General features: G+C 42.6%; 1 protein-coding gene across 1 annotated transcript; it reads right to left on the reverse strand.

Moving 5' to 3' along the window:
• Positions 1-260: 260 nt before the first annotated feature.
• LOC118980123 (uncharacterized) lies at positions 261-24,225 on the reverse strand. Its single transcript, XM_037036546.1, has 7 exons — positions 23,556-24,225; positions 23,137-23,278; positions 20,345-20,882; positions 10,823-11,114; positions 8,265-8,690; positions 7,958-8,105; positions 261-5,867 (listed from the first exon to the last, which is right to left on the reverse strand). The coding sequence occupies exons 1-7, from the start codon at positions 23,958-23,960 to the stop codon at positions 5,329-5,331; spliced, it is 2,490 nt and encodes an 829-aa protein (XP_036892441.1). The 5' UTR covers positions 23,961-24,225; the 3' UTR covers positions 261-5,328.
• Positions 24,226-25,966: the final 1,741 nt, after the last annotated feature.

Here is a 25,966-nt window from a genome sequence, read left to right on the forward strand (position 1 = left end):
TGGCGTGTGGCACAGAGCAGTGGTCCCAAATGTTTTGGCACGACTGGTTTCATGGAAGACACTTTCCACAGGGCTGAGGGTCGGGAGGAGGATGGAGCTGAGGTGGTAATGCAAGGGATGGGGAGGGGGATGAAGCTTCCCTCCGAGGCCAGCCACCCACTGCTCACCTCCTGCTGTGAGCCCAGCTCCCAAGTGCAGGGTGGGGGGACCCCTGGTACACAGAGTGGTGTCACAAATGGCGGAGGTTGACAGAGGCCAAATCAGGGAAGGCCATGCTGATTTTATTAACCTATATAATGCATAAAGTGTAAGTCTAGAATTTAAAATTACAAAGGCTTCTACAAATCAGTAAGAAAATACAAATAACCTTATTAATCAGGACAGAAAACCAATTTAATTATCTTAAACAAGAAAGGGACTTTATTGGCTCACAAAATGTTAAAGTCCGGAGGTAGGGCAGGCTTTAGGCACAGCTGGACTAGGGCCTCCAGAAAAACGTTATCAGAACTCAGTTCTCTTTGAGTTTCTCCTCAAACTCCGCATGGTACAAATTCAGGCTTACACAAGTCCTTAGTTCGTGGGATCTCCGTAGAGCCTTCTTTCCAATTGTTTCCGCAGAAGTTCTGTTGACGGCTCTGTAGCCTGGCTTGAGTAACATCCCTATTCTTTCATCACTGTGGCTAGGGAGCTGCAGAACTCAGGAAGGCCAGACCTGGTCAGGTACTCACCTAAGCCACAGGGAATGGGTTCCCCACAATAAATAAGGGTTCTGTTACCAGAAGATGGGGAGAGATGCTGAACAAACAAAAACATATACCCACACGTAACCCAATAGGAAAGCAGGAAAAGGATATGAACCACCTATGGTGACACTATAAATGGCCAATACACATGAGAATAACCTCAACCTCACCATTAATCAGGGGATGCAATTAAGGGTTCTTTTTTTTCCCCTCATCAGATAGAACTATCACATGTAAGTAAGGCTATATGGGGAAATGAGCTTTTCCATACAGTTGGTAAAATATAAAGTTATGAAGGCCTATGGGAAGGCTAAAATGGGTCTATCAGAGAGCACACCTTTGATGCAACAATCCACCCTAGACAACTCCATCCTAAAGAAATATTCACACACATGCACAAATATATATGAGAAAGGTTTACTTTGGCAATGTAATAGCAAGAGAAAAAAATAAGAAAACAGTTCAGTAATGGTATTTTCATAATATTGAACCCTATTCAACCATTAAAGAAATTTAAAATCCTCATATTAAGTTTTTAAGACACACACACAAAGCAAGCTGCAGAACAATACATATTAAGATCCTATTCATGTAAAAATAGCTTTTATATGTTTATGTATATTCATATGGGTATGTATGGAAAGGGGACTAGATGAATGTACACTAAACTGCGGACAGTGGAATGTGATTGGAAATACTACGAAGGGTCTCTTTGTTCTTATACCTGTGTGTATCATTTACATTTTGTACAATGAGCTGGTAGTCATTTATACTCTTATCATTAAAAAAACTGAAATGGGCAAACACTATTCACAACAGGAAATGCAAATGACCCATAAACAAATGAAGAAATGTTCCTCCTTATTAATAATAAAAAAGGAAATAAATTTTGCCTATCGGATAGGCAAAAATATTTGAGGACACAGGATTGGTGGGCATGTAGGCCAACAGGCGGTCGTACTGTTGATGGGGTTGTAAATTGCTACAATCTTTTGGGTGGCATCTCTTAACATGCTGAATGTTCACAGTAAGACCCCCAAAATCCACTTCTATTTATCCTACAGAAGTACCCACACAGGCAGCAAAACAGATGTACAAGGATGTTAACTATACCTTTATCCATGATAAAAAACGGGAAAGAACCAAACTATCCAGGGGTCGGTTAAATGAATTAGAGTATATTCATGCAATGGAATAGTACATGTAGCCATGAAAAACAAGGTCTGTATCAAACTGGGAAGGAGAGGAGGCAAATCTCAGTGCGTGTATGGAAAATGGGCATTATGTACCTACCTCCTATGTGTGCTGTGAGGATTAAGAGTTAATCCATGCTAGAGCACTTCAAACAGTGCCTTTATAGAAACCGCAAGTGTCAGCTATCAACACATTGTCGCTTAAATCTGTATATGCCTAGTCCTGGAAGAATAACAATGCAAGTAGTTATTATTTCCGAGTAAGACTATGAGAAGGAATGTCTTTTTTTTCACTTTACATTCTGTACTATAGAAAATTTAAACAAGCATATTTAATAGTTTTCACATTGTTAACTATAAAAGATAAAAGCATCTGAGCCATAAAAGGTAAAACCTAAAATCAAGGTTTAACAGCCACCACTCATGGCATTGTGGAAAAATATACGTCCGTGGAGTTCACAGAACTAGATTTGAATTTTAGCTCTACTTGGCCACATGCAAGCCTCACGGTCTCTGAATCCTGCTTGTCTAGTCTACAAATCTAAGAGAGATAGGTACAGTCTCTAGCCCAATGCCTGGCATGCAGATTATTTCAATACATATAACCTTCCCTTCAACTTACATAAATTACTAGATGTACTGCTAAATGATCAAGTGCCAACTGGGTGTAAGCACAGGAAGCTTAAACACCAAGAACACCAGAAAGAACTTCAGCAGTAATGAGCAAAAAGCTCAGTGGCTACTGGGTTGGTAGCAGCAGTCTGCATGCCATTAACACTGACAGCTCGTTTGCCAACCACACGGATGCCACTGCTTGTCAACTACCAGATCACCACTTCATCAGAGGCCGGGCGGCCCCCAGAACTGCTGGTCAGCTGTGTGGGTATAAGCAAAGGTAGAGAGAGATGAAATCGTAAGTCACTCAAGAGTTATTTTAAATCAATTTGTCTACTGGGGACATAACCTAACCAGAGCCAGCCAGGACACAGACCACCTCCTTTTCCTGCGCCCCATCAGCCAGTCCTTTGGATCCAGCCGTTTCCCCCACAAACCCTGCCTTAGCCTCAGAATCCTTCCCAAACAACCCCCAGCTATCAGAGCTGGCAGGGCAAACACGTATCTGCCAGCTCGAATACGACTTTTTCTAAGCTCTCACATTATACCAAACATCTTTGGCATTTCAGACAAATATACCACATGAAGTTTCTTCGTATACAGGAAAGACATAAAATCTAAAAAGGCATGAAATTTCACTCACTGAGAGCTTGATCCCTTCTCATCTACTGTGATATAAGAATCCTGGCAGAATTCCAAATATGCCACCTCAAAGCCTACCTGGAAAGGAGTCAGTTATAAATAAATCATCCAATAAACTCGAGACCCTTTTATCTCAGAGCAGAGGAGTCTACGCCTTCACTGGGCACCGATGTGTTTCCTCGCAGCCACAGAGAAAACAGACCCCAAGGAAGTCCCTACATGTTCTTGTATAACTTAAAATACATTATATCATTACTACATATTTATACTTCAATAAATCTTAATCTATAAAGCACATTTCTTATAATTAATTGTTATCAGAAAACCTATAAACAAGCTCCACCTGCCTCACTTCCCCACCAGCGGGCCTTGCGTTCGTTTATCACTACGCTTTTGCACAGGCTCGTGCAAATTTCACCTTCCACTTTTAAAATTTGATCCAAGCACCAGCTATCACCCAAATCACTGGAATTGTGAAATATTTGTATTCACATGGGTCATTTTCCACACAACGGTGCCCACTATAAAAACGCCTTTTCTCAGATTCTGTATTTTAACTTCTAGAGTTTCCCACTAAACAGCAGAACCACAGTACTTGGGATTCTCAGCCAAGGAATATATAATCCTACCACTACAATGTATTCCTTTTATACATTTTTAAAAATGTGTTAAGACTTAAAATAAAAAAAAATACTTCAATCAATTCTGATAGTTAATATACTACTTGTCAATAACCTAGTTATTTTTTTAAACAAAACAACCCTTTCAACTTAACATGTGAAGTACACCCTCAATGCTAGATTGATTAGTTTTTCTTAAACCCACAAACCCCTGAACTGTGATAGAATTTTGGACTCACTACCGAAGAATGCTGGAGAGATGGCTAGCTCTGAGTCTTCCTTTCCCCCAAATACGACATCCTGGTAAGAGAAGCATGGCTCTGAGAATTTCAGAGCTCACCTCTCCCAGGACTGCTCAGACATGGGCAAGAGGCTAACTCACAAGAAACAGCTTTGTACCAATCCCCAGAAACTTACAGTGGAAGAATTACCTATCTACTCACGGCAGGGTTACAGTACCTAGCACAGTGCCTTGTCGGTAGAAAATGTTTAGTAACAAATGAATACATGGCTGCTTTGTTAGCCTGGTGTTCAACCCTCTTCTTTCACCAAAAAAATAAAACAGCAAACCTGATACTTGTTACCCACCTGGTCAGAGATTTTTCTGTACTTAACAAAAATGAAGGCAAAATAAAAATGCATTGGATCTTCAAGTCTCTTGTTTTCTAAAATCCCAGGCAGACCATTACCCTTTACATTTGCCCTTCAACACAGTCGTTCACTGCAAATTCTCCCTAGTGTTATTTCTACGTTCCTAGTTTACGAGTATTATTTACTTGGCCCACCTTCTGATGAACCATGGGAGAACATTACTTTTATTGGTGGGATGTCTTCACATTACAGACAAGATGCGCCCTTTCTGAGTTTTCTTACAGGCAGATAATTGCATTTAGATAAATTCTTAATGTACTTCAATTCTTGGATCAAAGTATTTTTCTATCTTTCCCAATCTAGGCATCCCATTCACTTTTTGATGTTTTATCACCATCACTTCTAATTTTACCTTGAAACTTTTAGCCATCCTTTATCTTCTATTTTCTGAAATGCATATCCAAATTGGGTACAAAAGAAACAGAAGAGTCAATTTTGAAAAGGTGGCTTCAGTTTTCAGACTTCAAAACTCTTATGTTGACTTTTAGTGTAGAAGGGAATGTATCCTTGCAAAGAACAGTTCAATAATCAACACAGAACTCATGTATTTGTCTACAAAAGAAAATTTGAAGAAGGGGGACAAAGAATCAAGATTATTTGGAAAAAAACAGAATATAATCATCACATGGAAGATTTAGGCTTTAACACCTGAATTAAGGTTAAAATTTCAGTTTCTATGCAGGTATGACACCATTTCTTTCAAGATGAAATAATGATGGGGGGGGGTGATAATTTTCTCTATGTCCCAGTGGATTTTCTAACATTCTCATAGGGAAACCAAACTACTATGTATCATTCCGTGTTTTTGATTTTGTCTTCATTTCTGAAGAAAAAGACCTGAGTGCTGACTTTTTAAAAAACTTCTTAGACTTTCACAACATTCAGAAGTTTTTCTGCATTGTGTCTCCGCTGATGTCTAAAAAGATTTGAGCTTTGACTATAGGACTTCCCACACTGAACGCATTCGTACGGTTTCTCCCCAGTATGGATTCTCTGATGGTTAATGAGCCCAGAATTCTGGCTGAAGGCTTTTCCACATTCAAGACATTTGTAAGGTTTTTCTCCAGTGTGGACCCTCTGGTGCTGCACAAGGATGGAGCTTCTGCTGAACGCCTTCCCACACTCGACACAGCCGTAGGGTTTCTCTCCGCTGTGGATTCTTTGATGAAGAATAAGGGCTGAGCCCTGGCTGAAGTGTTTTCCACATTCATCACATATATGCTGTTTCTTTCTGGAAGGATTCCTCTTTCTTTCAAACCTGCCCTTCGGGAAACAGGCTTCTCCATATTTAAAAATCGGAGGAACACCTATATTGAGAGTGCCAGGAACTTCATGAGATTCTACTGCTGAAGGAACCTCCTGCTTTGGAGCTAACGCTCCATTTTCAGTCCTAGCATCATCATCTGAAATAAACAGAAAATGTAAATATCACTCACTCTCTATTCTGAGAGAAAGGAACCTGCAAAAAAAAGTTTTAATAGACTTAAAAGTGAAATAGACAGCTTGCATATATCTGTAACAGTACTCTGAAAAGTGGAGTCACGGTTGCCTACCTCAAAAGAGAAAAAAATGAAATGACTGATTACGAGGCTAATGAGGTAAATAACACAATGAGGGGTTAAACAGTTAAATCTGAATAAAGTAGTAACATACATTAGTGGGTTATAGATGGAAACGAGAAAACAGAGGACAGAAAGACGGGAGATTTTAAGACTGTTGGGAAGACACTGACAGTGACGCAACTAGGTCTGGATGGAACTTTGAAAGAAAAATAAAATAAGGCTGACATAAGAAAATCATCGTAATATTCTTTTGCTTTGAAAAAGAGAAATTACATCAAAATACAATGGTGTAAAAAATAAGCAACCAGTCAGAAGGTGGCTATTTTTTAAATAAGCAAGACAAAGCAGGTCACAGCCCAGAGTCAAACACAGGAGCTATCCTGACAAAAAGGGGCTGAAGATGAGCTAGGAGCATCCTGTCTGAACTCAGGTCACGACACTTACAAATTCCATATGCCCTTCATAAATCAAAGCTTTCCTGTGAAAGAAGCTTGCCCTATTCGGTATTTCTCAGGGCACCTAGATGACTTCCTATTTCTCAGCCTTAGAAGAGTCTAGTGAGAGAAAAGCTGAATTACCAGACGAGGTACCATCCCATCTGCGGACAGCTACGTGAACAAGCCTCATTTAAGACTTTCCTGAAACATCAAGCCTTGAAAAGTCAAGACAGTTACTACAGGGTGAGCAGCAGCACTCAGGAAAGGGGTAGTGAGTAGCCTACAATAAATGGTTAGGAAAGGGATAAAGTCAGGGGAGAAGGCTGAAGAAGAGAGACTGAAGGGGTGGAGGGGACTAGTGAGACCTGGAGACTTGAAGAACAGAGGCGTGGGAAGGTTAAGTGGAGACAAGTAGCACAGTGGGTAGTAAGTTTTCGAGTGTAGAGACCAGACTGCTGAAACGAGGTACTCTAAGATAGGTGAAAAGTATTCTAAAATTCAGGCAGGGGAGTTTTCTATGCAAGAAAATGCCACCTCCAAACCAAGGATAGTGGTTTGCAAACTTGACTGCACAGAAGAATGTCCTCTGAAACATTAAAACGGCAGATTCTCAGCACATTTCAGCCCCCACGCCCGAAGTTCTGCTTTATCAGCACGCTGCCCCTCCCCCATCAACCGGGAAGATCTGCTCAGACCTCACTCTGTGACACTCCAGTTTGACCTCCAACTACCTCAAGGAATGACCCCCAAAGCGGTCTCAAATAAAACTTCACTTCAGTTCATATAATATGAAAACAGATATCCAACAGTTTTAGGAATAAACTGGGCCGTATCATAGAATACAAACAAGCGGCATTCACTGCCAATATATTGGGAAAGACTAGTCTAATTTTTCTGTCATTTAAAGCTTATTATAGCAAGGCAGCCTATTTTTGCATAAATACACAGAAAAGGTGAATAGCTTTACCCAAATATCATTTCTACAGAAACTTCTTAGAAAAAAACGCCTCTAGATAGGATATTGGAGAAAAGAAAAAATAGAAAATTTAGGAAAACTTCAGTAATAAACAACAAAGAAAACAGACTTGGAGAGGCTTCAGGTAAATTTACTGTACCAGTAAGACTAGACAGGGGACTGAAAGGACATGGAACAGATGACAAATATGCAACACTGAGTGCAAAATACAGGGACCTGCTTCCACAGCTAGGTACTGGCTCAGAGTAAGGCAAATGCCAACCAGCCTGAAATTGCGAAGTTTTCAAGAGAGAGCTGAGAGGGAAGAAAAGACTGATGTTGATAACTAGGAATAAAAGACCTGAGGTCAGCAAACCAATTTTTGTAAGAATCAAGCTCCTACAATGTGTCCAGCCTCAGGAAATCTCTCTCTCTCTCTCTCTCTCACACACACACACACACACACTAGAATAAGCACAGGGTCCTGGACATAAGGCCCACTCTTTCACCCTCCACCCATATGCAATTCTGGTCCTCACCACAGTGCCTGAGGGAATGGAGCTCCCAGGATGCCCACTTCAGCTGGTTTTCCACGGCATCAAGCTCAGAACTTGGTAATCCCTGAGCTTCTTCTTGAGAGACAATCTCCTCTACCAGCACTTCCCGTTTTCGTCGACGGAGAGAAACCTGGAAATAAGATTTGGTTCAGTTGATAGGGAATTTGATGAGAATCAGAACTAACTGCACGTAACGGAAACCAGGCAAAACATATACTGCAGCTGAGTGACTGACTCCCCTACTGCTATGCCAGTGCTTCTGACCAGGAAGTGACACAACCAGGCTCACCGGCTGTCCAGGGTCATCTAGTTCACTCTCTAAATCCTCCAGCACCGTCACTGCCTCCTCTCCATTCTCTGGATTATGCTCTCGAACCCAAGTCTGCAGCTCCTTGGGGAGGATGGCAACAAACTGCTCCAGCACTACTAGCTCCAAGATTTGTTCTTTCGTGTGTGTCTCTGGCCTGAGCCACAGACGGCAAAGTTCTCGAAGCTGGCTCACAGCCTCACGGGGCCCAGGTGAATCCTGGTACCCAAACTGCCTGAATCGCTGTCGGAACACCTCCGGGTCCGGGAGATGGTTCCAGGGAATACTTGATCCCTCTTCACCATCAGGGTCCTCCTCCAACTTCACTCTCAGAATCTTCTCCTCTTCATCTGGAGTTGGGATGATAAGTATCGAGTCTTCTTCCACTGACTGCGCAGACATCCTGATTTATAAATACTTTAAGAAAAAATAGTCAGGGCAAGCAGGATATTAGGCCTCAGGGAAATACCTCGTTTTCTTCACAGGCAGTCCTAAGACACAAAAAATTTAAAAAACATGTAAATGACCAAATATTCTAAGAATCTGGACATACACTGAGATAAAGGAAGTTAAGACATTTCTCCTTTTACTGAGTTAAAAATTCCAATCAATAAACCACCAGAAGCTGGCAATCTACAGCTCAGGGCCAAATCTTGCCTGCTGTCTGTTTCTGTATAATACTTGTATTAATAGTTTTCACATTTTTACATGGTTGAAAAAATTAAAAGAATACTTCATGACATGTGAAAATGGTATGAAATTAAAATGTCTGTGTCCCTAAATTATTTTGTTCACAGTTCACACTACCACAGCAGAGTTGAACTGTTGCCACAGAGTCGATATGGCCTGAAAAACCTAATATTCATTATCTGGCCTTTTTTTTTTTTGAAGATTTTATTTATTTACTTTTAGAGAGAGGGGAAGAGAGGGTAAGAAACATGGATGTGCCAGCAATTGGTTGCAGGCCCCCAACTGAGGACCTGATCCACAACCCAAGCACATGCCCTGACTAGGAATCAAACCATCTACCTTTCAGTGCACAGGCTGGCACTCAATCCACTGAGTCACACCAGCCAGGGTACACTACCTGGCCTTTTAGAGAAAAAGTCTGACCTATAAAAATCAACACACCCTATTTCAAAAATCAAAAAATCCAAGTAAGAACCAGCCCACCTCAATGTTTTCTAAATGCATCTGATTCTGAAACACATTACTTGCAACTCAAGATTAGTGTTCCCTGACACACTTAGGATGACACACTCAGGGAAAACAAGGATGCTTTCTTATGACCTGCTTAAAGAAAAAAAGTTTATGACAAAAAATTTTTTAGTTAAAAAAATGTTTAACAACTCCCTAAAGATATATGTGAAAAATTATTCACTTGTTCATAAACAGATAACATAATATTGAAAAAAATAGCCTCCAGTGCCATACAATAAAAATATTATCCAGTCACTCACCACAGCATAATTACATTTAAATCAGACAGGCATTAATCTTAGAAAATTCTATGAAAGGCACTCTCATAACCACCTTGACTTCTTGCAGTCATCCAAGATCTTGTTGTTACACTGATGACTCACAATTTTCCCAGCTTCTTCTAAAAGGAAGGAAACCTTGCACTATTCCTAACCATTTCCTCAGTATCTGCACAGTCATGGCCATACCACTGCTTACAACAAACACTAGAAATGGACCGTGCAGCTACCCAATGTATCTACTCAGAGCCCAGAATCTGAAAAGCAATTAATTTAAGAAAAAACTTATTATAACCCTACCAAGATGGAAACTAGGATCAGAAAAGACCTTATCAGACAGGTAATATACAGAAGTTTAAGTACGCTGGAGTGTGGCAGCCTTATACATAAAGTTTAGCCAACAGATTTGTTTGTTCTTATTCCTACCTTGTCAACGGTTTGAGCATTCTATATAAAAACATTTTCTCTTATGTTCTCATACCGCACCCGGCTCGTGGACCGTGCACGAGCTGCCCAAAGGGCAGGCCCGTGGTCCCGACAGAGTTTGCGTGGGTAGCCTCGTTCGGGTGATCTCCCTACCTCACTCCTGGAGAGTGCAGCTGCGAACCCCGCCCCGGCCCCGATTTCCTCCGTCCTCGCAGCCCTCAACCCCACGGATTTCACCAAAGGCCACCCTGGCACGTTAACAGAGGGGCCACTGGACTTCCCCCGCGGCCGATGTAACTACAAGTCCCGGTAGCTCTCGCGCATGGCCTGCCCTTCCCCACCTCCGCCCGAACGGACTCCCAGAACTCTTCGCGAGACGCCAGGGCCTGGGAATAGAACAAAACCGGCTGATGGGGGAAGGGAACGAGAAGGGTCGAGGAGGACAAGGGAAAAGAAAGACCATCGGAGTATGCAGAAAGTCCTATCTGGCCCTTCGTCAACCCCTCCGCGCGCTGCAACTGCTGGGCGCGAAGATCGCGGCCTGTACCCCGCGATGCCCGTGGACTCAAGGAAGGTCCCCACCAGGTTTCTTCGCTGGCTCCTTCCAGGCCGTCTGCAGCCCCTACCCCAGCGTACCCCGCACACCCTTTCCTCCACTCTGGCGCAAACCTCCGGCCCGGGAACCGCAGCAGCTTCACTGTGCAAGGCAGACGCACAAACGCCACTCACAAGCTGTTTCCCAGAAGCCCCCGGCGCTGGCTGCTTCCGGTCTGCGGGCCCCAGGAGGCGGAGGGAGGCGAAGCCCCGCGTTGCCGTGGAGATGTGCTCCGCGCGGGGGAAGGGCAGCCCTCCGACAATGACCGCTTTGAGCCTTGGTTTGGCCTGGTGCCTCTTTCTTTCCTCGGGTAGCCCAGCGTTCTGTGTTCCGCTTAAAAGACAAGTTAAAGAAAGAGACAATTCTGCCATTAAGATAGCCTTTATGGTTTCACAAACCCTTTCACATGCATTTTCTCATGTGATCTTCACAGTAGTCCTCTCAAAGAAGTAATAAAAGCTTATATTTATAAATGCTTAATACATGGTGCCAGGCACTGTCACCAAAGTTTACATATATTGCCATTAAATTCCACAACCCGGTGCTGTAGGAACTTTTATTATCCCCATTTCACTGCTAACGAATGCAGAATAAATAACCTGCCAAGAACTCATAACTAACAAGCGGGAAGCAGGATTTGAAACCAATGCATGACTCCAACCTTTGGCTCCCACTAGCTATGTTACAGAACTTTATTTTGATCAATTTATATAGTAGGGAAACAAGATGAGACAGGTTGGAGCTTTGGGAATAATCTCATGTTGAAGTTGTAGAATTCATGGTCATCTGACTAATTTAGACTGGCCATTTTATACTACAAAACAGCTGCTGAAGTGATCATTTAATAACGTAAATCAGACTGCTTTATTTCCTATTTAAAGCCCTGATTGGTGTGGGAGATTGGGAGATTTTCTGCACAGTGAACAGTCAGGTTACAATGTTTCTCACATAGCTGTTTCTCTCCTCTCTCCTTCTCTCCCCCTCTCTCTAAAGTAAATAAATAAATAAAATCTTAAAAAAATAAAATAAAGGCCTTCACTGGATCCCCACTGCCTTAAGTATAACATAAAAACTTACTTCTGCCTGTCCCCTACCTTCCCTCTCTGAAAGCTGCGGCTCACCTTGGTCCAGGATCCTCAGCCTCACTGACAACCTTTCCTCCTGAGAGCCTTCCCACTTTATGTAGCAGTATTAAAAGTGATTCGGTTTATTCATTTCCATGTTTTTGTTTTGTTTTGTTTTGTTTTTGGATGCCCTAGAACGGCAGGAAACGTGTCTCTCTTGTTCAACATAGTATCCCCACCTAGTCATAGCATGCTGGCAGCTGGGTTTATAGAGAACTTAACAAATATTTGTTGAATAAATGAATGGATTGTGCGGGCTTCATTGGTGCCTTTGCTAGGTCACATGTCAGGCATCAGAAACCACACAAGAGTCTGTTGTTTAAAGTAGGTCCAGTCTTCCAGAAGCACTGCAAGTTCAAGTTTTGGTTTTCTTCCTCATTCAGAAAAGCGCCCTCTACGAAGTGCCGCCAGCCTCCGCTCAATTTGTAAATGAGAGCAAGTTAGGGAGCAGCTGATGGTATATCTGCATTTGGGTCATTTTGTACTGTGACCCAAACTTTATCTCCCCAGAACTCCTGGGGAGACCCTAACTCTGGTCCTCTTCCTTCTTTCTTTCTTCATTCAGGAGGATTCAGAAGTCCAGTAGAGGATTTTTCAATCCTCTACTTGGCTACTGTCACCAATCTGCTCCGCTGCTTTTATTACCTTTCCCTCTTTGGTGACCCTAAAGGCTCTCTCAAGGCATTTTTGTTTTGTTTTACTTGAAGAGTTTTTACATGTAATTAATGTTGGAAAACAGAAAAGACCATCAAACAGAAACACTTGAGGAAGTTAAACATGTTGCAAAATTTTACAAAACCCTTGGCTGGGATTCTGTTCTGTAGTTCCTAATTCTTTCTAAGAGAGTAAGTGGAAACCACAATGAGGTTTTCCTCTTTTGAGGGCAAGGGCTGACACCTCTTTGAAACACCACCTTCCTGAGCCCCACTGTGTGGGCTCTCTTCTGAATCGTGGTCCTTGAAGCCCTCTTAAAGATCTGGTCAAGCCCCGGTCTGGTAGTTCAGTTCACTAGAGCGGCATCCACATACACCAGAATTGTGGGTCACATACAAGAGGCAACCAGTGAATGCATAGATGATGGGGGAACAGAAAATTAATTTCTCCCTCTCTCAAATACATTTTTAAAAAATAGTCAAGATAGAACATCTTGATCCTATGAGCAACCTGAGTGTAGTGAATAGCTTCATGCAGCACTAGATAACCTTGGACATATCTACACAGGCCACATAAACAAGGCTTGAACAGCAGCTGGTCTGAGTCTTGGCAGAACACCTTGTGATCCTCCCAGAATACGAGAGCACGAGGGGTTTGCAAGTAGCTGCTACAGGGCCATTTGCCACTCAGTTCCCGGTCTTCCAAGGAAGAAGACAATTTCTCATTGCTTCCTGGGTTGTGATTAGGCTTTTTGCTTCCCACCCACCCCACCCCCTTCTGTACAGCTGCAGACTATGAAAAGGCTTAGAAGCAGCATGGCATCAGCCCCTCAGCAGCAAGGCAGTCCACAATTCACAATGCAGTCCTCTGGTTCCTTTTGTTTCAGTGTGCGAGACAGAATTTCACAAGGGGCTGATACTTTTAGCTAATCTTGTTTTCACTGTCTGTGTGAATAATCTGTCTAAATCTAAAAAGGACAGATTATCATTGTTTCTTTGCTAGACAAAACTTTCAACTTTGCCTTAAAACTATCTCACTCATTGTTTTAAATAAATCTCATAAATTGTTTTAAAAAACCAAGCAAAAAAAAAATAACTAAGCAAACAAAAAACAGGTACTACAGAGGTTCCAGAGAACTAAAGATAACTAAAATGAAATCATGATTTCTTCTTTTAGCATCACCATCTCCGTAAGGAAATAGACAAGAAAAAAAAGTGTTTACAAGGCAGTGGAGAAGTACCGCAGTAGAGCAGAATGGAGTGCGTGCAGGGAACCTGAATGAGGCAGTGTGCCGAGGAGTGAGGGGGGCACTCTGAGACGGAGGAAGGGAAGCACTGGCCTTCAGATGTGGTGTTATCAGTTTNAATCTCATAAATTGTTTTAAAAAACCAAGCAAAAAAAAAATAACTAAGCAAACAAAAAACAGGTACTACAGAGGTTCCAGAGAACTAAAGATAACTAAAATGAAATCATGATTTCTTCTTTTAGCATCACCATCTCCGTAAGGAAATAGACAAGAAAAAAAAGTGTTTACAAGGCAGTGGAGAAGTACCGCAGTAGAGCGGAATGGAGTGCGTGCAGGGAACCTGAATGAGGCAGTGTGCCGAGGAGTGAGGGGGGCACGCTGAGACGGAGGAAGGGAAGCAGCGTTTCCCTTGGAAAGAGAAGCACTGGCCTTCAGATATGGTGTTATCAGTTTCACCCAATAGTCTTTTCTAGGCTTTTCTCTAACAATTATTTGGGAGTTCTCAGTCCCACTCCACAGCTTAAAAGTTTTTCCCTCTGGGAACTTTAAGTACATTGGTTAAAGATTCCATTTTATTGTAGCTGATAAGTACAGTGCCAGAATCTTTTGTTTGCAAGTGACTAAAGACCTAACTGTGGCAGACATTATTAACTTCCGATACAAAGCCCTCCCATTACTTCTAATACACCCCGAGTTTTTTTGATTTGGGAGTGGGAGGCAGGCAACACTGCTCAGCCACAGGCGGGACGTTGTGATTGAGCTGAGCCGCCCGTGACCACTGCTTCCCTTGCCAGGTACTCCCTTTGCCTCTGTGGCAGCTAGGAATAGCCATATTATTCCATTTTGGTCAATGAGGTGTAAGAGGAAGTAGTTTTGTCTTTCAAGAAATGTATCTAATTTTCCTGGTTGGGTATCTCAGTTGGTTAGAGCATGGTCCCAATATGCCAAGGTTGTAGGTTCAATCCCTGGTCAGGGTGCATACTACAACCAACCCATGATTGCATAGATGGGTGGAGCAATAAATCAATGTTTCTCTTTCTCTTTTTTCACTCCCCTTCTGCTCTCTAAAATCAATTTAAAATATTTTTAAAAGAAATGTATCTAATTCATGTATGTTGTCAAATTTATTGGCATAAAGTTATTCATAATATTTCCTTAATATCCTTTTAACATCTACAGGACCAGTAGTGATGACCCCTTTCATTCCCGAAACTGGTAATTTGTTTTGAGGTTTTTATCAATTTTGCTTAAAATTTATAAATATAATTAATCTCTCAGAGAATCAACTTTTGGCTTTATTTGCTCAATTACTTGTTCTCTATTTTATGGAGTTCTGCTCCTTTAAAAAATCAATAAACAGCAATATCACCTTTTGGGACATATACTCTGAGTTTTAATGTATGTGTAGATTTGTGACACTACCACCAAAATCATGATAGAGAACGGTTCCATCATGCCATAAAATTCCCTCCGGATGCACTCACAAGTTCCCTGCATACCTAACTGGTGGCAACCACTGATTTATAACCCATCAGGATAGTTTGACTTTTCCATAAAACAACATAAATGAAATCATAAAGTGTGCAAGCGTTTACATACCTTGCACTCAGCAAAGTGCCTTTAACTTTTCATTCAGCATATCGACTTTAAGATTCATCTGTGTGGTTGCGTATCTCGATAGTTCATTTTATTGCTGAGTAGTATTTTACTGCAAGTGCCAGTTTGTCTACCCATTTAACCATCAAAGACTAAAAGACTTTCGGGGTATGTCTGGATTTGTGCAGTTATGGAGAGCTACTTGGATATTTATGGACAGGGTTTTGCACGAACACAAGTTGTCATCTCTCGAGAGCAAGTATCTAGAAGTGGGACTGCCGGGTCACATGCTGCTATGGACTGTAGTTTGTGCTGCTTTCCCAAGTTTACATATTGAACCCTGACCCCCACTGTACTGGTGTTTGAAAATGGGCCTTTTGGGAAGTAATTATGTTTAAATGAAGTCGTGCCAGCGGGGCCCTTACGATGGGACTAGTGCCCTTAGAAGACAAGATACAGAGATAAGGGATACATTAAAATGGGGTAAATTAATAAAATATTTTTCTGATATTCCTAACATCTTTGTTGCCTAACATCTTTGTTATCTAGTCACTAGCATAATTTAATTTTTCCTGCAAATTGAGATGTTCCAGGTTCTTCCTATGCCTAGTAATTTTGCATTGTATCCTGCACATTTTGAATATTATGTTCTCAAGAGTCTGAGTATCATCTAAACCCTAAGGAGAAAGCTGATTTGTTTGTTTTAGCAGGCAGTGGCCCTAGTTAGGGTCAGGCCACAAGTTCCGATCTGCATTGTGTGGGCTGCGGTTCCAAAGGAAGTTCTGTTTTCAAATATTTCCAGTGCAATTTTTAAAAAATGAATTTCTTAGAGTGGGGAAGGGAGAGGGAAAGAGGGAGAGAAACATCAATGTGTGTTTGCTGCCACCCACTGGGCCCTGGCCAGCAAATCAGGCATGTGTCCTAGACTGGGAATCAAACCAGCAACCCTTTGAATTGCAGACTAGCACTCAACCACTGAGCCATACCAGAAAGGGCGCCTGCAGTGTACTCTGGATCTGCCCTTTGTGTATGCCACACAACGGCCAGTCTGGGTGCTGGGTGAGTCTACTCTAGCTCAGTTCTCTATGCCTGCTGTCTGCTGTTTAGGGTCAGATCCATGCATGTGCAGTTTAGAGGTGAGCAGAGGAGTTCATACACTACTTTTGGGGATCACACTTGGTCTCCCTCCTCTTTACAATAAATCCAACACTTTCTGGCTTCCCAGGGCCTCCATTACTAGTCATCCAGTTAGAAAGGTGGAGTTTCGGTTTACCTACTCTGTCGTTTACTTCCCTCAACTATGTTTGCATCCTGGTCCAAACCGTGGATGACACAGAGAATAAAGACAATGGGGACTGGCACCACGCTCCTGGGACCAAAGCTCCTATGATCAGAGCAAAGGGTTCCCTTCCAAGTACAAGGAGCTTTCCCTGTGACCTCTGCCATTGCTGTATTGCTGCCACAGGATTCCCTGGAGGCCAGATTGGCAAGGAGAGAGCCCTCTTTCACTCTGAAGGGGAGAAGACATCATGGAAGAAGTACGGATAAATTGGCGAATTCGGTTGTAGGAGGCTGTTGGAGTTGCAATCTTTCCCTGTAATGCAGGAGGTAAAAATCATAGTCATCTGCCTGTGATGAAGAAGGTGGCCAGAGGAAGGAGTATGGCAACACTGTTGGTTGACCCGACATTGTTCCCATCCCCACCCGACCAGCAGCTTTCCCTCTACGGGTTAGAAACATTTACTTTACCAGACACACAACAAGAAAACGTAGGCAAAATTTTGTGGTGGTTTCTTGGAAAGCTTTTACTTTTCCCGGTAGACAGCCACGCCCATCCCCCCTTTCCACTTTCCTCCTGTCAGGACCCCAGACGTCGCTCCTGGAGCTGGGACGGCTTTCGTGCATATCTGAGGAAGCACGCATGACGTACAGACCAAAAAAGGGTACCGTCCAGCTGCCGACTGACAGCAGCAATTCACCCTCTAGATTTCTGCAAAGTCTTATTTGCTTAAGCCACAAAAAGTAGATTTTGCTTCCCAAAGCATTCCTGCTGCAGGAAGGCTTAATTTAAGGACAGTGATGGACATGTTTTCAGAAAGAACGGCAGAGAAAGAACATCAGATTACAGATATAAATAATATTGAAGGACCAGATGAAGTGAAATTCATTTAAAAAATAAAATTTTTCACTTCAGACTATATACTATCTGTGGAAAAAAATCAATCTAACATGGTACTAATATGATGCTAACTTTTATCAAGGTTATCTCAAGTCATAGTAATTCTCCATTTAGATACAGTTTCTCCTCATCTGGAGACCTCTGTAAGTGCAAGTTAACTTCAAGTACACAGCAACACCATTTAAAGATTCATCATGTGCCCTGGTTTGAGGTGGCTCAGTGGATTGAGCACCAGCCTGTGAATGAAAGGGTCGCCAATTTGATTCCCAGTCAAGCCACATGCCTGGATTGCTGGCCAGGTCCCCAGTGGGGTGGGGGTGCACAAGAAGCAACCTCACACTGATGTTTCTCTCCCACTTCCTCCCTCCTTTCCCCTCTAAAAATAAATAAATAAAATCTCAAAAAAAACCCATTCATGTATTTAGACAATACAATTCACCTCACTCCCTGGTGTTCAGGTTACCCACAGTGCAGAGAATGCAGCTCTGCAGTTTATGACAGCACCGAGAGAACACAGACGCTTCCCTCAGATCTACTTGGTCTGGATTGTCATTTTACTCACACAGTGCCCCGGAAACCGCCTTTCCACAACTGAGCAGTAATTCACAGTACTTCACATCTCTCAGGCATTTGCTGCTATAATAGATGGCTTATTCCTCTCTTTACTTAAGACAGCAAGCACCAAATAGACTCCCTACATTTTTTAAAGATTTTATTTATTTGTTTTTAGAGAGAGAGGAGAAGGGAAGGAGGAAGAGAAGCAGAGAAACATCAATGGGTGGTCGCACTCCCTTCTGGGGACCTGGCCCGCAACCCAGGCATGTGCCCTGACTGGGAATCGAACTGGCAACACTTTGGTTGGCAGGCCTGTGCTCAATCCACTGAGCTATACCAGCCAGGGCAGACTCTCTACATTTTGAATAATGGAACATATACAAACCCCAATATATATTCATATTCCCTAGAACTATAAAATAGAATCACTGTCAGAAAATTCTACAGTTGAAATTTACATTTATTTCTCCCCCTACTCATCTTACATTTATTAATATAATGACTAAACAAAGCACAGTAATGCCACATTTGTTTCTGGAGTTAATCTCAACACTAGATATAGCTGAGTTTTCTGATAGTGAAATGTTTGTACTTCATGAGTAAACTGCTTAGATGAAGTTCACTATGAGGCCCCTCTCCTCTTTGCATTCCAGGGCTCTCACTTCTTGTTTGCCTCCCTGTTGGGTAACAGTGGCACCAATGGAAACACAATAATACATATATTCTTGTAATACACAGTATTACCAAGAACACCAGTGAAGGGAAAATTATGTTGTATACTGTCAGGATAATTTTAATAACATAAAAATCAGTCATTTTATATTTAAACAGGGGATCAGACTGAATATGGATAAAACTTCGGTGAACTCTAAATTAACTTTAGTGTTTTCATTAGTACACGAACATAGAAATCCAGGGTCTCGCTTTGTGACAGCTTGTCTAGAAACTCACCATATTAAGAACGCACAAAACCCTGAAAAAACTGTCTTGTGATGCCCAAAACATGTTCACAGCCAATTTATGCCAGAAAGAGGGCCAGGAAGAACCCTGGCGGGTCGTCATCAGCTGTTCATGGTTTTCTTCCCCAGGTAAGTCATGGGATATTTCTCTGTGGCACAGGGCACTTGCCAACATTCGCATTACCTTGGTCGGTCTCACTTGGACAGTCTTTTCTTCATCTCCCTTTTCCCTCCATATTAAGGTGATCGATCACCAACCTTACATGGGCCCTCATAGACAACCCAATTTATTACCAGAACATTCCTTATGTCTAAGCCACTCCCTGAAGACATGTTGAGTCATCTTAATGTTTTTACTGAGTTATCTACAAATTACATTGTAAAAGAGATTATTTTTTTCCTATACAGGAAATGTCTTAGTCTTATTGGTAATGTGTAGGGTCTTGTGAGTTTTCATAGAGATTAAGCTCCTTTACTCACCTACCTCCTGACAATGACCCTGAACATTTCAGCCTAGATCTTATGGAACAAACTCTTTTGGGCCTCTTCCATCCTATTCTCATATTCTGAATCTGGTAACAGAAAAAATGGGAAAAAAAATTTTTAAAGTGCTTTTATCTTTGGCCTGAGAACTCCAAATCTCAATGGTATGAAATGGAAGAGAATGTCAGTATTTTTATACTGAGTAACTCACCTTCCTTCTCAACAGGGGAAATGTACTTGTTTAAAAAGAAGTATATAGTGGTCCCTCAGTATCCGCAGAGGATTGCTTCCAGGGTCATCTACCTCCCCTTCCCCTCCCAACTCTGCAGATGTTCAAGTCCCTTATATAAAATGGGGCAGGACAATGCATAAAGTTGGCCCTCTGCACCCACAGACTCCCAACCGCAGATCAAAAATTCTGTTTTCAGTCTGCGGGTGGTACAAATCTAGGGATTCAGAGGGCCAACTGTGTACTTATTTTTCAAAATCTACATGTAAGTAGAACTGTGCAGTTCAAACTAGTGCTGTTCAAGGGTCAGCTGTACCATTTCGTCATTTGTGCTGAGTGGGACTAGCAGAAAATGTCTGAGAATTTCTTTTCAAGAGCTACCCTAGGGATGGAAATCTCAATTAAGCTTTAGAATCTTAAACATCTGAAATGACAAGGTTTTGACAAGCAAAAAACCAAACAATGCTGACATAAGGTAGCCTCTATTCCCTCCTGTGGCTTTTATGGCCATGGAAAGAAAACCAGTGCTCATTAGAACCACTGATCTACACTAAGAAGTTGTTTGTGCCTTTTGTCTTCTTCTTCTTCTGTTGAAAAAGCTCTGAGGAAATGCTTCGATTCCCTCACAACACTGATGGGACTTCTTCCTCTAGTGTGGCTTTTTCTGTGTCTGAAAAGATTGGAGCTCTGACTGAAGGCTTTCCCGCAGTCGTGGCACTTGTAAGGCTTCTCCCCGGTGTGGACTCTGCGATGCTGAATCAGGACCGCACTTCGGCTGAACGCCTTCGCACACACGTCACACGCATACGGTTTCTCTCCGCTGTGGATTCTCTGATGTAGCAGAAGGGCGGAGCTCTGACTAAAGGTTTTGCCACATTCGTCACACTTGTGTTGTTTCTTCCGAGAAGGATTTCTATGTCTTCTTTCAAACGTGTCCCTTTGTTCGCCAGTTCCTTTAGATATGAAACCCTGGGAAGCATTCATATGAACGATGTTAGAAACATCGTAATGCAGTTCTATCCCCGAAGTCTTTTGCTTTGAGGCTGATTTCACATTTACAGTCCTAGTGGCTTTATCTGAAATAATACACAGAAAAGCAAATGTCACTCATTCTCTGTTCAGAAGGAAAGAAAGGAAAATAGAAAGATCCGAATGAAACACACATGGATCACTTATTAGCTAGCATGTTTGGAAACGACCATCACAACGTGGAGGATGGCGAGCATAATGCAGACAACACTGAAATCATTGCGTGAGAGAAACTTGCAGTCTGAGGAGGCAGTCAGGTAGAAATAAGAAAAGCTCTAAGTAAAAGGCAGAACGGTGAGTCGGGTAAAAAGACATGTCAGAGGCCGAGGGAAGTCTGGACAAAAACAAAGAGCTTCAGTGAGGAGGAATTTTTGGAGAAACAGAGGAGCAGCTGGAAGAGAGGACTCAGATGTGGCAGTAGGTAGTAATAAACCGGAGTGTCAATCAACAAAACAAATTTAATAATGATAAATGAATCAATAATTAAGCAAAGGAAGGAAATGAAGAAAGCCAAGGGGTCAAAAGGAATATGGAAAATAAGGTCAGATAACACAAGTAAGGCAAAAAAAAAGCATGGTGGGAGAATACAGACTAGGATGACACCTCTAGAAATCTAGGGTAGCACAGAGTACCCACCCACAAAAACTCTCTTCTCTTCTATGTGTTTTATACTTCTAGTTGAACGGCATTATTACTGGTTTAAACAGAAATCATCTATCTTAGTACTTGTAAGAAACTCCTTCCCAAGAGACCTCAGTGACTAGGCACCACTATCACATCCTGGTGACAGGCAGCACTTGATAGCACGGAGGCCATGACCACCTGCAGAGGCTCTGATTTGACTCGGTACCACAGCAATCACGCAGCAGCCTTAAGAGATGCTTCCAGTAGCCTATCAGGATTCTGGTTTTCTCTGCCTTGAATTAAAAGATCCTGGGCCTTCTACTCTTGGTTTCAATTTCTATGCATCTATTTGCAAAGAAATCTGAAACAAAATTTATGCAAATAGAACTGCATCTATTTGCAATTTGGTTTCGAATTTCTAGTCCCAGGTAGAACCTGGTTCTGGCCAACAACAGGAGCCCAGTACCTGTCTCTGTGGCTGATCGCTTCTCCAGTCATCAGCACACACAGCTGCTGAGGCCAGATGGTTTCCCACGCCACCCTGGGCAAGCGTGGAAAGCCCCCCACTTTTCCTGCTTTTCTCCTCGTTAAAGGCAATTCCTAGACTGACAGTGCTAAGTGCTCAGTACAAGCCTCTTGGGAGTAGATGTTTTTTCAAATAAGAGTGAGAAATCTTTTCTACACGTCTCTCTAAATTTGGGGGGGGGGTTCCTGTAGTTTCTTATCAATACTCCCTTGAAGAAACTAACCTTGCTAGTGATCAGCCTCCTCTGGAACACAGGAGCAGCGGTGGGGGAGAGGGCAGTGCCCCCACAGGTGGGGTTTCCCTCTTTATCTCTGGCTCCCATTTTATCGAGGATGATCGTCTAGGTAGGGCTCTGCTCAAATGTCACCTCATCAGAGAGGCCTTCCCTACCGCTGTGTTTAATAAAAGCCTGTCCCCACTTCATTCGGCCCCCTTATCGTGCCTTGTTCCCACCCCCACCGCACTTATTTTGTAGTATCTGCAACGGAAGAACAGGTTGCTATGCCGGCCACTTCACAGCACTTCTGTAAAAATAACGCAAGGAACAACAGAGGCCAGTTTAGAACGGGAAGGGGCAGAGAGACACATTGAAAGCACTGTCAGAGGGCAAAGTCATCTCAGCTGCAAAATGGCAATTTTGATACTGGATCTCACCAGTGACTGAGCAAAAAGTCACACAGAAAATAATGCAGACTAATGGTCTTTAACTGTAACTTTGGGGTCCTCAAGAAGGACTTCAGGCCTCCTGGCAATAAAAGGGATCAGAACAAGGCCAAGTTGGAGCCCTTGTGGGCTGAAACTGTTTGTCTTGCTTCAGTCAGAGTAGCTGTCTCTTTATCTATTTTATATAAGGGAACTCCATGTTAATGTCCTTTGAGAAAAGGGTCTTGCTACTTTAAAAAGGTTTGAAAATCCTGATAGAGATGATGGCAAGAATGTTAAAAATCTGCAGATTTTATAAAATCTATGAGAAAGAAACAAGAAGAAAACACTGAGCATGTTCATTAGCACGACATACAGTGGTAGAAATTCCCACAGGAAAGAGGAGGCCCAGTGGAGATCTGAGACCTCAGGCGGGGAGCAGCTGAGAGGTGTGTGGCGGGCTGAGTCTGCCTTTGCCCTGCACCGGTGAACTAAATCCCACCCCTCACCGTCTGGTCTGGAAGGGTGGAGCTCCTGGGGTGCACACTGCAGCTGCCGCTTTGCAGGCTTCAGCGGGCCACTTGGTGACTCCTGAGTGACTGCCCACACTGCCATTTTCTCTGCAAGTATGTCTTCATTTTGTCCCAAAACCTGGAAAAAGTTAGGTTATCTGAGGCTGAAGAAAGAAATTGGGTTGGGACTTCAGGATAGAGTAAGACAGGAGACACTATGCAGCAAATATCTTGAGACACAGGAAAATAGCAGAGCATTTTCATTTTTTACCATTCTATTTTCTGGCACAGCGGGGAGTACACTTACCCGCTACACAACCAGCTGAATGGGAGCGCGGTTTGAGAGCTCTACACGCAGTGATTCGCCAGAGCTCCTGACACAGCCTCCTCACTCATCCCCATGGATGTCTTCTTACCTGCTCTGCTGGCCCATCAAACTCTTTCTCCAGCTCCTCCAGCAGAGTCACAGCTTCCTCTCCGTTCTCCGGTCGGTGCTCTCGCAGCCAGACCTGCAGCTCCTCAGGCAGGATGGCCAGGAACTGCTCCAGCACCAGCAGCTCCAGGATCTGCTTCTTCGTGTACACCTCCGGCCTCAGCCACAGACAGCAAAGCTCCCGGAGCCTGTTCAGAGCCTCCCGGGGCCCAGGGGACTCCTGGTAACCAAATTGCCTGAACTGCAGGCGAAAGGTCTCCGGGCTGCAATAGCTTCTCAAGTGGAGACTGGATTCCTGATTACAGACCTCCTCTTTCCCTTCCATTTTCAGTACTAGGGTGCTACCAGGCTCTTTCGAAGTTTGTGATAGGAATGTTGACTCAGACATTTGAACTGCGAATAGCTTAGGACTGCAAATAGCTTAGAACAGCCAGGCTTTAATTTTCAAGGAGGTGAAGCTCTTCTCGAGGATAATCCTTAAATACAATTAAAGAAAGAAGTAGAAACAAGACAAAGACAAATGCTTCTTAGAATACAACTAAGACTAGAATCAAGACTGTAGAGAAAGTACTGCTTTTAATCTTAACATACTGTATTTTGCCATGTATAAAGCACACCCATTCTTCTTGTTCACATTATACACAGGATTATTATACCTGTGGGATGTAATCATTATACTTATGTATAATGTGCACCCTTATTTTTCCCTCAAAAATTTGGGCAAAAAGGTGTACATTATACACAGCAAATATGGGTAAATCATGCTTTCAAAGAACACTTCCTTCTTTAGGTGTGGCTCAGTGGACTGAGTGCCAGCCTGCGAACCAAAGAGGTAGTTTCCCACTCAGGGCACAGGCTTGGGTTTTGGGCCAGGTCCCCAGTAGAGGGTGTGTGAGAGGCAACCACACACTGCTTTCTCTCCCCTTCTTTCTGCCTCCCTTCCCCTTTCTAAGAATAAATGAATAAAATCTTTAAAGAAAAAAGAGAGAATCAAAGAACTTCAGGTTCATATTCATCAGTAGTTCCCAATTCATACTGAAAATCATGAAAAGACTGACTAAATATCATAGCAAGAGACCAGGCAGGATTGCACAGGAGCTCCTGGAATGCAGAAATCAGGAAGGGGAGAAAAGCTATGACTCTGGGGTAGGCGCAAAGAGCCAGTAAAATTTTTCTAGCCTGCTGCAAAGAGCTCTAACAAATAGTCTGAGAGAAGTACTTCTGTATTTTTTTAAAGTTTACTAATTTTTAAAACAACACTATTTTGACATTAAAGAAACCATTAAAAAAGTAATAGCAAATCCCATCTTAATGTAGTTCTATTTTCCCCATTCACTTCTACTTCCCATCTGTAACCTCTATATTATGTATTTCACTGTGTCTCTATTGTAGAGTATTAAGGTGTTTCTAATTTTTACTATTATAAATAATGCTGAGAGGCACATTTTCATGAATATACTATTTTTCTCCTTTCAAATTATTTTCTTGGACATCCGGCCAAGACGGAGGCATAGGTGGAAACACTGTGCCTCCTCGCACAACCAAGTTTAAAGACAACAAAGTTTTAGTAACAAAAATGCAACCAAAACACAGAAAATTGAACTGCATGGAAGTCCGACAACAATGAACCATTCAGCCAGACCAGTAAGAGGGGCAGATCAGCAGTTCACCGAGTGAGGTTGCACAGGAAAAAGCAGCCAGACCCAGTGGGGGCGCAAGGCAGCTGGCTGACCATGGTCACTCAGATAAAACATGTGAAGGAGCAGGCAGTGAAACAGACCATGCAGGCCCCAGTGGCAGGAAGCAGCAGAGGGGATCGCCATTGCCCCTCTTTGACTCCGTCCCCACATGCAGCATCACAACCCAGCAACTGAGTTGCCCCGCCCTGGTGAACACCAGGTGCGAACAGACCAAAACATTATGGCTCAAGAAGAACTCAAAGCCCCAGAGCCAATAACTCTAAGCGACTGAGAAATAACCAGCCTTTCAGATGCACAGTTCAAAACACTGGTCATCAGCATGCTCACAGAGCTGGTTGATTATAGTCACAAATTACAGGAACATATGAAGGCTAAGCTAATTGAAATGAAGGGAAATGCACAGGAAACCAACAGTGATGGAAAGGAAACTGGGACTCAAATCAATGAAATGGACCAGAAGGAAGAAGGAAACATCCAACCAGAAAAGAATGAAGAAATGAGAATTCAAAAAAATGAGGAGAGGCTTAGGAACCTCCAGGACATCTTTAAACGTTCCAACATCCGAATTATAGGGGTACCAGAAGGGGGAAAGAAACAGCCACGAGTGGAAAACGTATTTGAACAAATAATAAAGGAGAACTTCCCCAGTCTGGCAAAGGAAATAGACTTCCAGGAAATCCAGGAAGCTCAGAGA

This window comes from Sturnira hondurensis, unplaced genomic scaffold (assembly GCF_014824575.4).
Source record: "Sturnira hondurensis isolate 20B ecotype Veracruz unplaced genomic scaffold, ASM1482457v3 Scaffold0001872, whole genome shotgun sequence".
Lineage (NCBI taxonomy): Eukaryota > Metazoa > Chordata > Mammalia > Chiroptera > Phyllostomidae > Sturnira > Sturnira hondurensis.

Coding starts and splice junctions, on each gene's coding strand:
- LOC118980123 (XM_037036546.1), bottom strand. CDS start 23,960: ATGTCTGAGTCAACATTCCTATCACAAACTTCGAAAGAGCCTGGTAGC. Junction 23,279..23,555: donor TTGATGGGCCAGCAGAGCAG/GTAAGAAGACAT, acceptor AACTTTTTCCAG/GTTTTGGGACAAAATGAAGA. Junction 8,106..8,264: donor TAGATGACCCTGGACAGCCG/GTGAGCCTGGTT, acceptor TCTTATTTCCAG/GTTTCTCTCCGTCGACGAAA.